Here is a 14901-nt window from a genome sequence, read left to right as displayed (position 1 = left end):
TGTAAAGTAGTGAGAACATAACTCACCGCTCAATGTAAAGTAATGTAAAGCTTGTTGAACTGTAAATGTGCTGTACCCTCAAAATGACACATGGCCATTAATTCTACTATTCTACCCTACTTGCAATACACAGACTGACTTTGATTGACATTTCACTACATACTAGTTAATTCAGTTTCCTGCAGACAAGCGGACTAAGGACGTGGATTTCTGGAACCATGTCCTATGGTCCGATGAGACTAAGATAAACTTATTTGGTTCATGTGGTATCAAGGTGTGTGGCGGCAACCAGATGAGGAATATAAAGACAAGTGTATCTTGCCTACAGTCAGGCATGTTGGTGGGAATGTCATGGTCAGGGGCTGCATGAGTGCTGCCGGCAATGGAGAGCTACAGTTCATTGAGGGAACTATGAATGCCAACATGTACTGTTACATAGTGAAGCAGAGCATGATCCCCTCACTTCAGAGACTGGGCCGCAGGACAGTATTCCAACATGATAATGACCCCAAACACACCTCCAAAATAGCTACTGCCTTGCTAAAGAAGCTGAGGGTAAAGGTGATGGATTAGACAAGCATGTCTCCAGACCTAAATCCTATTGAGCATCTGAGGGCATCCTGAAATGGAAGGTGGAGGTGTGCAAGGTCTCTAACATCCACCAGCTCCATGACATCATTGTGGATGAGTGGAAGAGGACTCCAATGGCAACCTGTGAAGCTTTGGTGAACTCTGTTCCCAAGAGGATTAATGCAGTGTTGAGAAATATTGGTTTCCACACAAAATATTGACAATTTGGGTCTCATTTGGACATTATAGTTTAGGAGTGCACTGACTTTTGTATACAAGCGGTATACTCACTACTTTACATTGTAGCAAAGTGTCATTTATTCAGTGTAGTCACATGAAAAGATATACTTAAATTTTACAAAATGTGAGGGTATATTCTCTTCTATGACATAACTGTGTGTAAAGTATAGTTTTATAAGATGTACATATTAGGGGTGTGGAGGAAAATAGAGAAAAAAGCTCTATTGGCCTTCACACCTACAAATATTTGATAGATTTTTCTGCAGTTCTTGAAATTGTTTTCTAAATAACTGTCCTATATTTATAAAAATGTTTAAAGGAAGTTCCATTCCTTTTTATTTACAGAGTATCCTAAAAATCAAACATGTAGTCATTTAATATTTATGAACTATTCAATTTCTAATTAAAAAATTAGTATGTTTAAATTTAGATTCCACATGGGAGTTTCTACGAATGATTCTGGACCTTTCAATGAGAGTCTTGAAACCTGATGGAAAATATTTCACCCAGGTATGACAGGTGGAATTGTTGTAGATAATGCAACTATAGGGAATTTTGAAAAGAATCTTGCTTAGATGGTTTTATAGATAGGCATATTAGGGTGTCACTCATATTTGGAGTGAAGAGTAATACCAAAACCTAGTTTTAAGTTGTATGTTCGTTTCAGAAAGGAGTGTATCAGGAATAGGGTGTGGGGTTTTTTCTGAAGGTGAGTTCCATCAGAAGCTAAGATTGTTTCATTCTCTTGAAATCGAAAAATCCTGAGAGTCACACTTGACTTTTAATGGAATATTTGCCAGTTTTACTTAATTGCATTTCTTCCACAGGGATAAGTTTTCTCTTTGGTTAAAGTAAAGTTAGACAGAGGTATCCTACTTCAAATGTTGAAATGTGTATGAGATAATTTTATTTATTTATTTATTTATTTATTTATTTATTTATTATTTATTTATTTATTGGATTTTTTCCCCTCACCCCTCTCCTCTCGGGGTGGCTTACAACATATGATAAAAACAGTAGAATACAATAACAAATCCAATTAATTAGGTAAAAATCTAACCTAAAATCCCTAATATTTTAAAAATCAATCGTACACACTCAAAGCTCAGCCACACATAAAATTCATCGGCCAGGGGGGCCTAAGATATAATTGCCCAAAGCCTGGCAACATAAACGAGTCTTAAAACTCTTAAGGGAGGCAAAGAGAGTGGGGGCAGTGTGAATCTCTGGGGGGAGCTGCTTCCAGAAGGCCGAGGCCCCCACAGAGAAAGCTCTTCCTCTTGGTCCTGTCAAGTGACATTGTCTGGTTGATGGGAGCTGGAGAAGGCCAACTCTGTGGGACCTAACTGATCACTGAGACTCATACGACAGTAAGTGGTCCCACAAGTAATCTGACTCAATGCCATGTAGGGCTTTATACGTCATTACCAACACCTTGAATTGTGTCTGGAAACCAATCGGCTACCAGTACAATCCATGGAGTGTTGGAGAAACATGGGCATGTCTAGGAAGGCCCATGACTGCTCACGCAGCTGCCTTTTGCACAATTTGAAGTTTCCAAACACTCTTCAGAGGTAGCCCCATGTAGAGAGCATTGCAGTAGTCGATCCTGGAGGTGATAAAAGCATGAGCAACTGTGAGTAGAGACTCCCTGTCCAAATAGGGCCGCAACTGGTGTACCAGGCAAACCTGGGCAAACACTCCCCTCACCACAGCCAACAAATGATGTTCCAAGGTTAGCTGTGGATCGAGGAGGGCGCCCAAGTTGCAGACCCTCTCTAAGGGGGTCAAAAGCTCTCCCCGCCGGGTAATGGTTGGACAGATGGAAGTGTCTTGGGAGGCAGAACCCACAGCCACTCCGTCTTGTTGGGGTTGAGTCTCATTCTGTTAACACCCATCCAGTCCCTAACAGCCTCCAGACATTGACACATTACTTCCACTGCTTCACTGAGTGGACATGGGATGATGTATAGCTGAGTATCGTCAGCATACTGATGGTAACTCACCCTGTGTCCTTGGATGATATCACCCAGCGGTTTCATGTAGATATTAAACAGCAGGGAGGAGACAACTGACTCCTGAAGAACCCACAAGGGAGGGACCTAGGAGTTGACCTCTGACCCCCTGCTAACACTGACTGCGACCAAACAGAGAGGTAGGATGAGGACCACCATAATATGGTGTCTCCCACTCCCAACCCCTCCAGCCAGCGCACAAGGATACCATGATCGATGGTATTGAAAACTGCAGAGAGGGGAAGAGGGGTGAGGTCTGACGGCCGTGGCAGCAGGAGCCTTTCCTCTCCCTTGGAATGGCTCCAAATTCCCACTGCCTGGGGGTTCTGGTCCTTTTGGACCAGACTGGATCCTTCCTGCAGGGAAGGTGACAAGGGACACTGCCAGAGGTCTGGTAGGGGCTGGCATGCCCCACCAGATGAACTGGCTTGGTCTCGCACCAGCTTTGGTGAAGCCGACCAGGCAGCCATGCCTGAGCTGACACAGCCGCAGAGACAACACAATGCAAGGATGGAACCTCAACGGTAACATCTGGAAAGAGCTGGGGTAGTTACTTACATAGAGAGGAAGGGATTTGAAGCCAATGGTGGTGAGTTGAGAGTGGCCGAAAGGGATTTTGGATTTTTGTTTTTGGATTGGATTGTTGACAGCCAGAAATTGGGGAAGCAGCTATCTTTGTGAGGTGGCGTCTGGTTAAAGCTTTAGAAAGTAGCAAATTGCCCAAGATTGGATTTTTAAGATACCTAATTGTTTTTAAACTGAAGCTGACTGTAGATCTGAAGGTCAGCGGTTCAAATCTCATCACCGGCTCAAAGTTGACTCAGCCTTCCATCCTTCTGAGGTGGGTAAAATGAGGACCCTGATTGTGGGGGCAATAGCCTAGCCTAAGGAGAAGGGCGGCATAAAAATTAAATAAATAAATAAATAAATAAGTAGATAGATAGACAGACAGACAGACAAACAGGAACGTTAAACACCATAAGAGATTACTAAAAACTAGAAGATCTGGAAATTTGGTTATCTAGCGCCATCGTGTGGCCGGAGGAAATATAGTAGCTTGTTTTTTCTCAAGGACTTTGACATTGCAGTTTACAAACATATCTTACCTGTTTGGTTCTTACACATCTGTTTGGCTTTCACACTGGCTGGCTACGAGAAAGGAGGATCAGCTAAGGCATGGAAGGAAGAAAATAGTCAAGATGGAATTGATTGAACTGATTTGAACTGATTGGATTGTTTGAATTGACTGAAAACTCATTGGATAATGTAATTTGAATTTAGACATTTTTAAGAAAATCCAGAAGATAACAAAAGATAATAGCACTACAAAGAAGAGAAAGGATTGAGTTTTTTCTCACAAAGTTATAAATTATAAAAGGAAATGACTATGCATAAGGAATTGGAATTATTATTATTGGAGTTTATTATTGAAAAAATATATACATCTTTTATATATATATATATATATATATATATATATATATATATATATATATATATATATATGTAGATTGTTCTGAGTTCGGGTTTTGCCCTGTAGATTGTTCTGAGTTCGGGTTTTGCCCTGTGTAATATTTTGCATGTTTATGCGACGTTTCGGTGAAATCACATTCACCATCATCAGGCTGAAGTTTCCAAGCTTCGTGCTGTTGTAAAATGGAATGTTTGCAACTGTCATTTCTTCCTAGTATATAGTGTGGGGGTGGAGATTTGGTTTGAATGTAGCAAATAGATTGGGTGATTATGTTTCAGTGATCTGATTGGTTGGTGTAATCATAATTATTAGAAGGATTGACATGGTGATTTTTATGAAGTGTTTTTTGTTTAAGGCTGGTTTCCAAATTTCAAAATTCCAAATTCATAATTATTGGAAGGATTGACATGGTGATTTTTATGAAGTGTTTTTTTGTTTAAGGCTGGTTTCCAAATTTCTGGTAGGCGGGACGTGTCATCTCTTTTATTTATGCCCCCACTTCTGCCTCCAGACCACCAGGCAAACTGGCCCTTCCATTCCACTCATTCATACATTATTTGCTCCAACAATTATCCGCCCTTAAAATCCCTCCCCCCCAAACTAAGCTAAAATCAATTAAAATGAGACTAAAACCAATTAAAACTAATATACAATTGATTAAAGTAAGGCTGTAAAAGATGTTAAAATGCTGCATTAAAAAGATAATAAGAATATTATACAGTGTATAGCACCAGTTTGGCCAGGAATTAAGTTGTTTCCTGTGAAAAAGTTAATCATAATTTACATAAATTGTTCTCTTTTATCTTGTATAATCCTACTGAGTGCACCTATAGTTACGAAGAGAAATACATGCTGCAAACAGGTTATATTCTCCTCCGTAGCAATGTTCTTCAAGGATATTATAAAATCACTAATATTATTAATTGTTACAGTCTCGGTGTCTAATGATGTGACAGTCCAGATGGGTAGCATTATAAACAGGATATAATTCGCGTTACCCACATCATTCTTTCCTCAATTGGCTCCTGGACAATTATGACTTTCACAAATCTAAAGAGAGGGGTTATACTAGTATAACATTGATCTTACCGCTATCCCCAATTATCAGATTCTGAGTTAGGTCGAAAGTCCTTGTTATTATAATCACCGCTCCAAGCAGCCGGCGTCTTTGGCATCTTCCATGTCTGTCCTTAAGGGGTGGTGGTGGTAAACTCCTTGGATATTCTCATTTCTGCCAGCATTCCAGTGCTGTCGCTGTTCCTCCCAAATATTTTTGCCCCTTGAGTAAATAGCAAAGCTCTCATCTGCTTCTGTTGCCTCCGCTGGCCTCCCTCACTGGGAAGCTCAGCACATTCTCTCTCACTGATCTCTCTCACTGGTCAGTTTCAAGTGTTCTCTTTTAGCTTCGCTGAGCTCGGCAGGTTCCACAAGCTCCCATGAGTTCCTGCTGCCCCCACTGTCTGCCGCTCTCATCGATCAGCTCAGTGAAGTCACATTCTCTCGTGCTCTCCTCTCTCTCTCCCTCTTTCACATAAGAGATGCAAAGCACTGCCTGGCTGTTCAATTGTTTTATTGTTCTATTGTTGTTTGTTTGTTTGTTTGTTTGTTTGATTGATTGATTTGGTTTGATTTGTATGCCGCCCCTCTCCAGAGACTTGGGGCGGCTAACAGCAACAATAAAAAAGTGTACAATAGTAATTCAATGCTAAAAACGATTAAAAACCCATTAATATAAAAACCAAACATACATACATACATACCATGCATAGAATTGTAAAGGCCTAGGGGGAAAGAGGATCTCAATTCCCCCATGCCTGATGGCAGAGGTGGGTTTTAAGTAGCTTACGAAAGGCAAGGAGGGTGGGGGCAATTCTAATCTCTGGGGGGAGTTGGTTCCAGAGGGCCGAGGCCGCCACAGAGAAGGCTCTTCCCCAGGTCCCGCCAGCCGACATTGTTTAGTTGACGGGACCCGGAGAAGATCCACTCTGTGGGACCTAACTGGTCGCTGGGATTCGTCCAGCAGAAAGCGGTCCCTAAGATAATCTGGTCTGGTGCCATGAAGGGCTTTATAGGTCATAACCAACATTTTGAATTGTGACCGGAAACTGATCGGCAACCAATGCAGACTGCGGAGTGTTGGTGTAACATGGGCATATTTGGGAAAGCCCATGATTGCTCTCGCAGCTGCATTCTGCACGATCTGAAGTTTCCGAACATTTTTCAAAGGTAGCCCCATGTAGAGAGCGTTACAGTAGTCGAGCCTCGTGGTGATGAGGGCATGAGGGACTGTGAGCAGTGACTCCCGGTCCAAGTAGGGTCGCAACTGGTACACAAGGCGAACCTGGGCGAAAGCCCCCCTCGCCACAGCTGAAAGATGTTTCTCTAATGTGAACTGTGGATCGAGGAGGATGCCCAAGTTGTGAACCTTCTCTGAGGGGGTCAGTGATTCTCCCCCCAGGGTAATGGACGGACAGATGGAATTGTCCTTGGGAGGCAAGACCCACAGCCACTCCGTTTTGTCTGGGTTGAGTTTGAGTTTGTTGACACTCATCCAGACCCCAACAGCCTCCAGGCACCAGCACATCACTTCCACTGCTTTATTGGCTGGACATGGGGTGGAGATGTATAACTGGGTATCATCGGTGTATTGATTTATTTATTTATTTATTATTTGGATTTGTATGCCGCCCCTCTCCGAAGACTCGGGGCGGCTCACAACAAGTGAAAAACAATCCAATACAATCCAATTAATTAAAATATTATAAGTTTAAGAAAATCCCCTGTACTAACATACACACATACAGACATACCATATATAACTTCAACGTGCCCAGGGGAAGATGTTTGCTTTCCCCATGCCTGACGGCAAAGGTGGGTTTTGAGGAGTTTACGGAAGGCAGGAAGAGTAGGGGCAGTTCTGATCTCCGGGGGGAGTTGGTTCCAGAGGGCCGGTGCCGCCACAGAGAAGGCTCTCCCCCTGGGGCCCGCCAACCGGCATTGTTTAGTTGACGGGACCCGGAGGAGGCCCACTCTGTGGGACCGAATCGGTCGCTGGGATTCGTGCGGCAGAAGGCGGTCTCGGAGATATTCTGGTCCAGTGCCATGAAGGGCTTTAAAGGTCATAACCAACACTTTGAATTGTGACCGGAAACTGATCGGCAGCCAATGCAGACTGCGGAGTGATGGTGAAACATGGGCATACCTGGGTAAGCCCATGACTGCTCTCGCAGCTGCATTTTGCACGATCTGAAGTTTCCGAACACTTTTCAAAGGTAGCCCCATGTAGAGAGCATTACAGTAGTCGAACCTCGAGGTGATGAGGGCATGAGTGACTGTGAGTAATGAGTCCCGGTCCAGATAGGGCCGCAACTGGTGCACCAGGCGAACCTGGGCAAACGCCCCCCTCGCCACAGCTGAAAGATGTTGTTCTAATGTGAGCTGTGGATCGAGGAGGACGCCCAAGTTGCGGACCCTCTCTGAGGGGGTCAATAATTCCCCCCCCAGGGTGATGGACGGACAGATGGGATTGTCCTTGGGAGGCAGAACCCACAGCCACTCCGTCTTATCCGGGTTGAGCTTGAGTCTGTTGACACCCATCCAGGCCCCAACAGCCTCCAGGCACCGGCACATCACTTCCACCGCTTCGTTGACTGGGCATGGGGTGGAGATGTAAAGCTGGGTATCATCCGCATATTGATGATACCTCACCCCATGTCCTTGGATGATCTCGCCCAGCGGTTTCATGTAGATGTTGAATAGCAGGGGGGAGAGGACCGACCCCTGAGGCACCCCACAAGGGAGAAACCTAGGAGTCGACCTCTGGCCCCCCACTAACACCGACTGCGACCGGCCAGAGAGGTAGGAGGAGAACCACTGAAGGACAGTGCCTCCCACTCCCAACCCCTCCAGCCGGTGCAGAAGGATACCATGGTCGATGGTATCGAAAGCCGCTGAGAGGTCAAGGAGCACCAGGACAGAGGATAAACCCCTGTCCCGGGCCCGCCAGAGATCATCCATCAACGCGACCAAAGCGGTTTCCGTGCTGTAACCGGCCCTGAAACCCGACTGCCGGGGACCTAGATAATCGGCTTCTTCCAAGGACCGCTGGAGCTGGAGTGCCACCACCTTCTCGACAACCTTCCCCATAAAGGGAAGGTTGGAGACTGGACGATAGTTGTTAAGTACGGCTGGGTCCAGGGAGGGCTTCTTGAGGAGGGGGCGCACAAGCGCTTCTTTATAGAGTGATGGAAAAACTCCCCTCCCCAAGGAAGCGTTGGTAATCTCCTGGGCCCAGCTCCGTGTCACCTCCCTGCTGGCCGAAACCAACCAGGAGGGACACGGATCCAGTAAACAGGTGGCGGAACTCACAGCTCCAATGGCCTTGTCCACTTCATCAGGTGTCACCAGATCAAACTCTTCCCAGACAGGTGGACAAGTACGTGCCCCAGTCACCTCGACTGACTCGTTGTCAGTCGACTCTGTTTTACAATTGGAGTCGAGGTCGGCTCGGATCCGAGCGACTTTATCAGCGAAAAACGTGTTAAAGTCCTCGGCACTACTCTGTAAGGGCTCCCCAACTCCCCCCTGGTTAAGAAGGGAGCGGGTCACCCTAAACAGAGCGGCCGGGCGGGATTCCGCTGATGCAATCAAGGCGGCATGGTACGCGCATCTTGCCGCCTTGAGCGCCACTTTGTAAGTCTTAATAAAAGCTCTTACAAGTGTTCGATCAGATTCAGACCTACTCTTCCTCCATCGCTTCTCTAGACGTCTCTTTTGGCGTTTCAACTCCCGGAGCTCCTCGTTGAACCATGGAGCTCTACGGGGTCTAGCGCCACGGAGAGGTCGCAAAGGCGCAATCCGGTCGAGAGCCTCCGCAGCAGCCGTATTCCAGGCCTCTGCAAGAGACTCTGCCGAACTGTGGATGAGTGCCTCTGGAATAACCCCAAGCGCCGTCTGGAAACCCTCTGGATCCATTAGGCGTCTGGGGCGGAACATCTTCATTGGTTCCGCCTCCCTGCGGGGAAGGATTGGAGCCAGGAAGTCAAGCCGTAGTAGAAAATGGTCTGACCATGACAAAGGCACTGCTTCTAAGCCCCTTAGTCTCAGACCATTGCTCAATTGCTCGGAAAGGAATACCATGTCAGGTGCGTGCCCCCCCTCATGAGTCGGACCCCGTACTACTTGAGTCAGGTCCATGGCTGTCATGGTGGCCATGAACTCCTGTGCCAACCCCGAGGTTTCGCCGAGTGACGGCAGGTTGAAGTCCCCCAAGACAATAAGTCTGGGGAACTCCACCGCCAACCCGGCTACCTCCTCGAGTAGCACAGGCAGGGCTTTTGACACGCAGCTGGGAGGCAGGTACGTGAGAAATAAGCCCACCTGAACCCCTAAGTCCAACTTCATCAAGAGAGACTCGCAACCCGCAATTTCCGGAGCAATGAGTCCACGTAGGCAAAGGCTCTCCCTGGCTACAATAGCCACTCCTCCCCCCCTTCCCCGGGGTCGAGGTTGATGCCATATCTGAAACCCAGCTGGGCAAATTTCAGAGAGAGGAACACCCCCCTCTGGGCCCAGCCAGGTTTCAGTAATACATGCCAGGTCGGCCTCCTCATCCAGGATCAAATCCCGGATGAGGAGAGCTTTATTTACCACCGACCTGGCATTGAATAGCAGCAACCTGAGCCCAGGGCCAGAGTTACATTCATCACCAGTACCCAAGATTGGGCTCACAGAGCCAGAACAAGGGATCGTTATTAAGCAACGATCCCCCGTTCCCCTGGAACGGCTAACTCTGTGGCCCCCGCCATATCTGCCTCTCCCCAGCAACACTGGAATATTCCGACCCTCTGCCACCCCAGAGATCAGTGCCCCTTCCTCCCCTGTCTCCCGAGCGTCAGGTGGGCCAAATCTGTCGTTCGTACTATTTTCATTCATCTCATGCATACCACAACCCCACCCACTCCAACCATCACAGTCACACCAATCATTCATCCTATGCACAATATTACATACACCCCAGTCATCCATTCATTAAGAAACCCCCCAATAATATTAAGATTAAATTAGTAGTAATTAAAATAGATTAACTTGATTATTAAAATACAATAAGAAAAATATCTAAATTTATCAAATTTTAAAAAAACCTATAAATATAAAACTGAATAAAAATAACAATAAAAATACAGAAAATACAAATATAGGTAATAGTGAATGATTCAATTCATTTAGGGAATCCGGTCAGCAGCAACTAATAAAAGTGCTAAAGTTCTCAACGTGCTGAGTTTCCCAAAGTGCCAAGTTTTTCAAAGTGCCAAGTTTTTCAAAGTGCCAAGTTTCTCAAAAGTGCCAAGTTTCTCAAAGTGCCAAGTTCTCAGGGGCAGAGGTTATTCAAAAGTCAAGGATCATTCAGCATCTCTCTCTCTCCCCCCCCCCCAAAATAGGGAGGGGGCGTCCATGTCTGTATAACTCTCCCACCACCAGACCTTGCTCTACCAGTCCTCCTCCCTTGGTCTCCTTTCAGTCTCCTCTCTCCTATTACAATGGTCAGTTCTCCGTCCGCCAGGTCTCCTCCAGCGCCGAGCGCACCCACCGCACAGCGGTGATGATACCTCACCCCATGCCCTTGGATGATCTCACTCAGCGGTTTCATGTAGATATTAAATAGTAGGGGGGAGAGGACCGACCCCTGAGGCACCCCGCAAGGGAGAGACCTAGAGGTCGACCTCTGACCCCCCACTAACACCGATTGTGACCGACCGGAGAGGTAGGAGGAGAACCACTGAAGAACAGTGCCTCCCACTCCCAACCCCTCCAGCCGGTGCAGAAGGATACCATGGTCGATGATATCGAAAGCCGCTGAGAGGTCAAGAAGCACCAGGACAGAGGACAAGCCCCTGTCCTGGGCCCGCCAGAGATCATCCATCAACGCGACCAAAGCAGTTTCCGTGCTGTAGCCGGGCCTGAATCCAGACTGGTGAGGACCTAGATAATCGCTTCTTCCAAGGACCGCTGGAGTTGAAGTGCCACCACCTTCTCAACAACCTTCCCCATAAAGGGAAGGTTGGAGACTGGACAGTAGTTATTCAACATGGCTGGGTCCAGGGAAGGCTTCTTGAGGAGGGGGCGCACAAGTGCCTCCTTATAAGGAGCCGGAAAGGACCCCCTCCCCAAGGAGGCGTTGACAATCAACCAAGAGGGACACGGATCCAGTAGACAGGTGGCGGAACTCACAGCTCCAATAGCCTTGTCCACTTTATCAGGTGTCACCAAATCAAACTCCTCCCAGACAGATGGACAAAGACGTTTAACCCCAGTCACCTCGACTGTCTTGTTGTCAGTTGACTGTTTTACAATTGGAGTCGTGGTCCGCTCGAATCCGAGCGATTTTATCAGAGAAAAATGTGTTAAAATCCTCAGCACTACTCTGCAAGGGCTCCTCAACTCCCCCCTGATTAAGAAGGGAGCGGGTTACCCTAAACATAGCGGCCGGGCGGGATTCCGCTGATGCAATTAAGGCGGCATTGTTATTGCTGTTATCGCAGCCATTTCTGCATTCCGTCAGTTCCTTCTCAGCTTGGTCGCCATTTCGGCTTAGCTGTCCTGCGTACAGTGTTCTATCAAATTTTTTTCCATAATGCCACTGCTCTCCAACACCAGTCCTGGCGCCAAGGATATCACAAATCCTGGGATTGTATAGCTGTAAATTAAGCCTTATTTTAGTCAATTTTAAGATGTTATTGATGTGATTTCACCATTGTTCTCAGCGCACGTTCCCTCTCTCCACTCCTCACTGCTGCAACCAGAACACATATGTTAATATGTGTTCTGCCATTATTTGTTTGAGTCAGTGTTGACTCCTAGTGACTACCTAGAGAGATCCCTGCAGTTTTCTTGGCAAAATTTCAGAAGTGGATTGCTGTTACTTTTTTCCAAGGGACTGAAAGACAGTGACTATCCCAGTGATAGCCAGTTGGTTTCATGACTAAAGCAGAACTCAGATCTTCCCATTTGTAGATTTATGTCTTTAACCACTACACGAAACTACCTCCAACCTAGGAGAAAATCGTTGCATTCCAGAAATTTTGCTAAACTATTTTGAGCCAGATTCATTTTGTCAGAACCAAATTCCAAAATCATTTATTTTTTTCCAGTTTTTTTGCATCATATGCCCTCCTTTTCTCATTGCTGTCATCCAAGTCCCATTGGATTGGCTCAATCAATCCTTGCCCAGCCATTCCAGAACTTTTGATTAATTATGTTTCAGGTTACACTTTCTTATTCGTCTGAAATGTGGAGACAAATTTATTATAGTTAGTTCTCTTAGAATTTTAAGTTATTCATAAGTGTCAAGAAACCCAGTTAAGAAGAAAGGTTTTATTATATTTGTAATCTATTTGAATTATATTCTGCCTTTATTTCAATATCTTGGGGGAAGAGGAAGAGGAGAGGAAAATAGTGTTCTCTTACAGTTTGTATTTCTGAATTCAAGGGGAAAGGATATTACTGGCTTAAGGGGAAATTCTATTGGCTGATTGTGTTTTTGAAATCAAGGAGGAGGGGACTAGACTGGGAAGTTTAAAAGAGTGAGTAAAACCATTTTAAACTGCACTTTCAGAAAGAGGAAGAGGAGAGGAAAATAGTGTTCTCTTACAGTTTGTATTTCTGAATTCAAGGGGAAAGGATATTACTGGCTTAAGGGGAAATTCTATTGGCTGATTGTGTTTTTGAAATCAAGGAGGAGGGGACTAGACTGGGAAGTTTAAAAGAGTGAGTAAAACCATTTTAAACTGCACTTTCAGAAAGAGGAAAAGGAGAGGAAAATAGTGTTCTCTTACAGTTTGTATTTCTGAATTCAAGGGGAAAGGATATTACTGGCTTAAGGGGAAATTCTATTGGCTGATTGTGTTTTTGAAATCAAGGAGGAGGGGACTAGACTGGGAAGTTTAAAAGAGTGAGTAAAACCATTTTAAACTGCACTTTCAGAAAGAGGAAGAGGAGAGGAAAATAGTGTTCTCTTACAGTTTGTATTTCTGAATTCAAGGGGAAAGGATATTACTGGCTTAAGGGGAAATTCTATTGGCTGATTGTGTTTTTGAAATCAAGGAGGAGGGGACTAGACTGGGAAGTTTAAAAGAGTGAGTAAAACCATTTTAAACTGCACTTTCAGAAAGAGGAAGAGGAGAGGAAAATAGTGTTCTCTTACAGTTTGTATTTCTGAATTCAAGGGGAAAGGATATTACTGGCTTAAGGGGAAATTCTATTGGCTGATTGTGTTTTTGAAATCAAGGAGGAGGGGACTAGACTGGGAAGTTTAAAAGAGTGAGTAAAACCATTTTAAACTGCACTTTCAGAAAGAGGAAAAGGAGAGGAAAATAGTGTTCTCTTACAGTTTGTATTTCTGAATTCAAGGGGAAAGGATATTACTGGCTTAAGGGGAAATTCTATTGGCTGATTGTGTTTTTGAAATCAAGGAGGAGGGGACTAGACTGGGAAGTTTAAAAGAGTGAGTAAAACCATTTTAAACTGCACTTTCAGAAAGAGGAAGAGGAGAGGAAAATAGTGTTCTCTTACAGTTTGTATTTCTGAATTCAAGGGGAAAGGATATTACTGGCTTAAGGGGAAATTCTATTGGCTGATTGTGTTTTTGAAATCAAGGAGGAGGGGACTAGACTGGGAAGTTTAAAAGAGTGAGTAAAACCATTTTAAACTGCACTTTCAGAAAGAGGAAGAGGAGAGGAAAATAGTGTTCTCTTACAGTTTGTATTTCTGAATTCAAGGGGAAAGGATATTACTGGCTTAAGGGGAAATTCTATTGGCTGATTGTGTTTTTGAAATCAAGGAGGAGGGGACTAGACTGGGAAGTTTAAAAGAGTGAGTAAAACCATTTTAAACTGCACTTTCAGAAAGAGGAAAAGGAGAGGAAAATAGTGTTCTCTTACAGTTTGTATTTCTGAATTCAAGGGGAAAGGATATTACTGGCTTAAGGGGAAATTCTATTGGCTGATTGTGTTTTTGAAATCAAGGAGGAGGGGACTAGACTGGGAAGTTTAAAAGAGTGAGTAAAACCATTTTAAACTGCACTTTCAGAAAGAGGAAGAGGAGAGGAAAATAGTGGACCGCGCGCCTGGCGGCGCGCGAATCATATAACTATAAACCAAAATCAGCAAAGTTTGGTAGCAATAGGGGTTGTTGATTTTCCTGCTAAGTACTTGTATTTCAATACATTGTTAAGATGACTGGCTTGGTGCAGTGTAACATTTGTTTGGCTGTTGTCTTCCGTAGTACCTTGTGGAACTTGGGGTACTGCCCTCTTTGCATTAGGACATCTAGGTTAGATGGAGAGATCTCTAGATTGCAGTCCTTAGTTTGTAGCTTGCAGGCAGAAGTGGAAAGATTGTCCCAGACACGTGCTGTAATGCAGCCATGTGTGCAGCCTCCACTTCCACAGCGCCCCCCAAGGAGGAGGGCTGTTTGGACAACTGTTGGTTCAGGAAGATTACGTGCAGTTGAACAAAAACATAACAATTTTGGTCTCTCTGTATCCAACTCCTATAATGTTCTTGCGGATTTAAATAGTAAAGATGTTGTAGATATTAGCAAGGC

At 45.0% G+C, this 14901-nt stretch overlaps 1 protein-coding gene across 2 annotated transcripts in view; it reads left to right on the top strand.

Annotated features, from left to right (window-relative positions):
• SMS (spermine synthase) overlaps nt 1–14901 on the top strand; it is a 128399-nt gene that overhangs the window by 94727 nt on the left and 18771 nt on the right. Inside the window, exon 9 of one of the 2 annotated variants that reach the window (XM_070750718.1) lies at nt 1241–1320. In XM_070750718.1, the coding sequence (XP_070606819.1) occupies nt 1241–1320 (80 nt within the window). Of the gene's footprint in view, nt 1–1225; nt 1321–14901 lie in introns of both variants that reach the window. The other variant, XM_070750719.1, reaches the window with a different exon arrangement.

The sequence above is a fragment of the Erythrolamprus reginae genome, chromosome 4 (genome assembly GCF_031021105.1).
Source record: "Erythrolamprus reginae isolate rEryReg1 chromosome 4, rEryReg1.hap1, whole genome shotgun sequence".
NCBI classification, from domain to species: domain Eukaryota; kingdom Metazoa; phylum Chordata; class Lepidosauria; order Squamata; family Dipsadidae; genus Erythrolamprus; species Erythrolamprus reginae.
The sequence above is the reverse complement of the archived record's forward strand: the minus strand, read 5'-3'. Positions and strand labels throughout refer to the sequence as shown.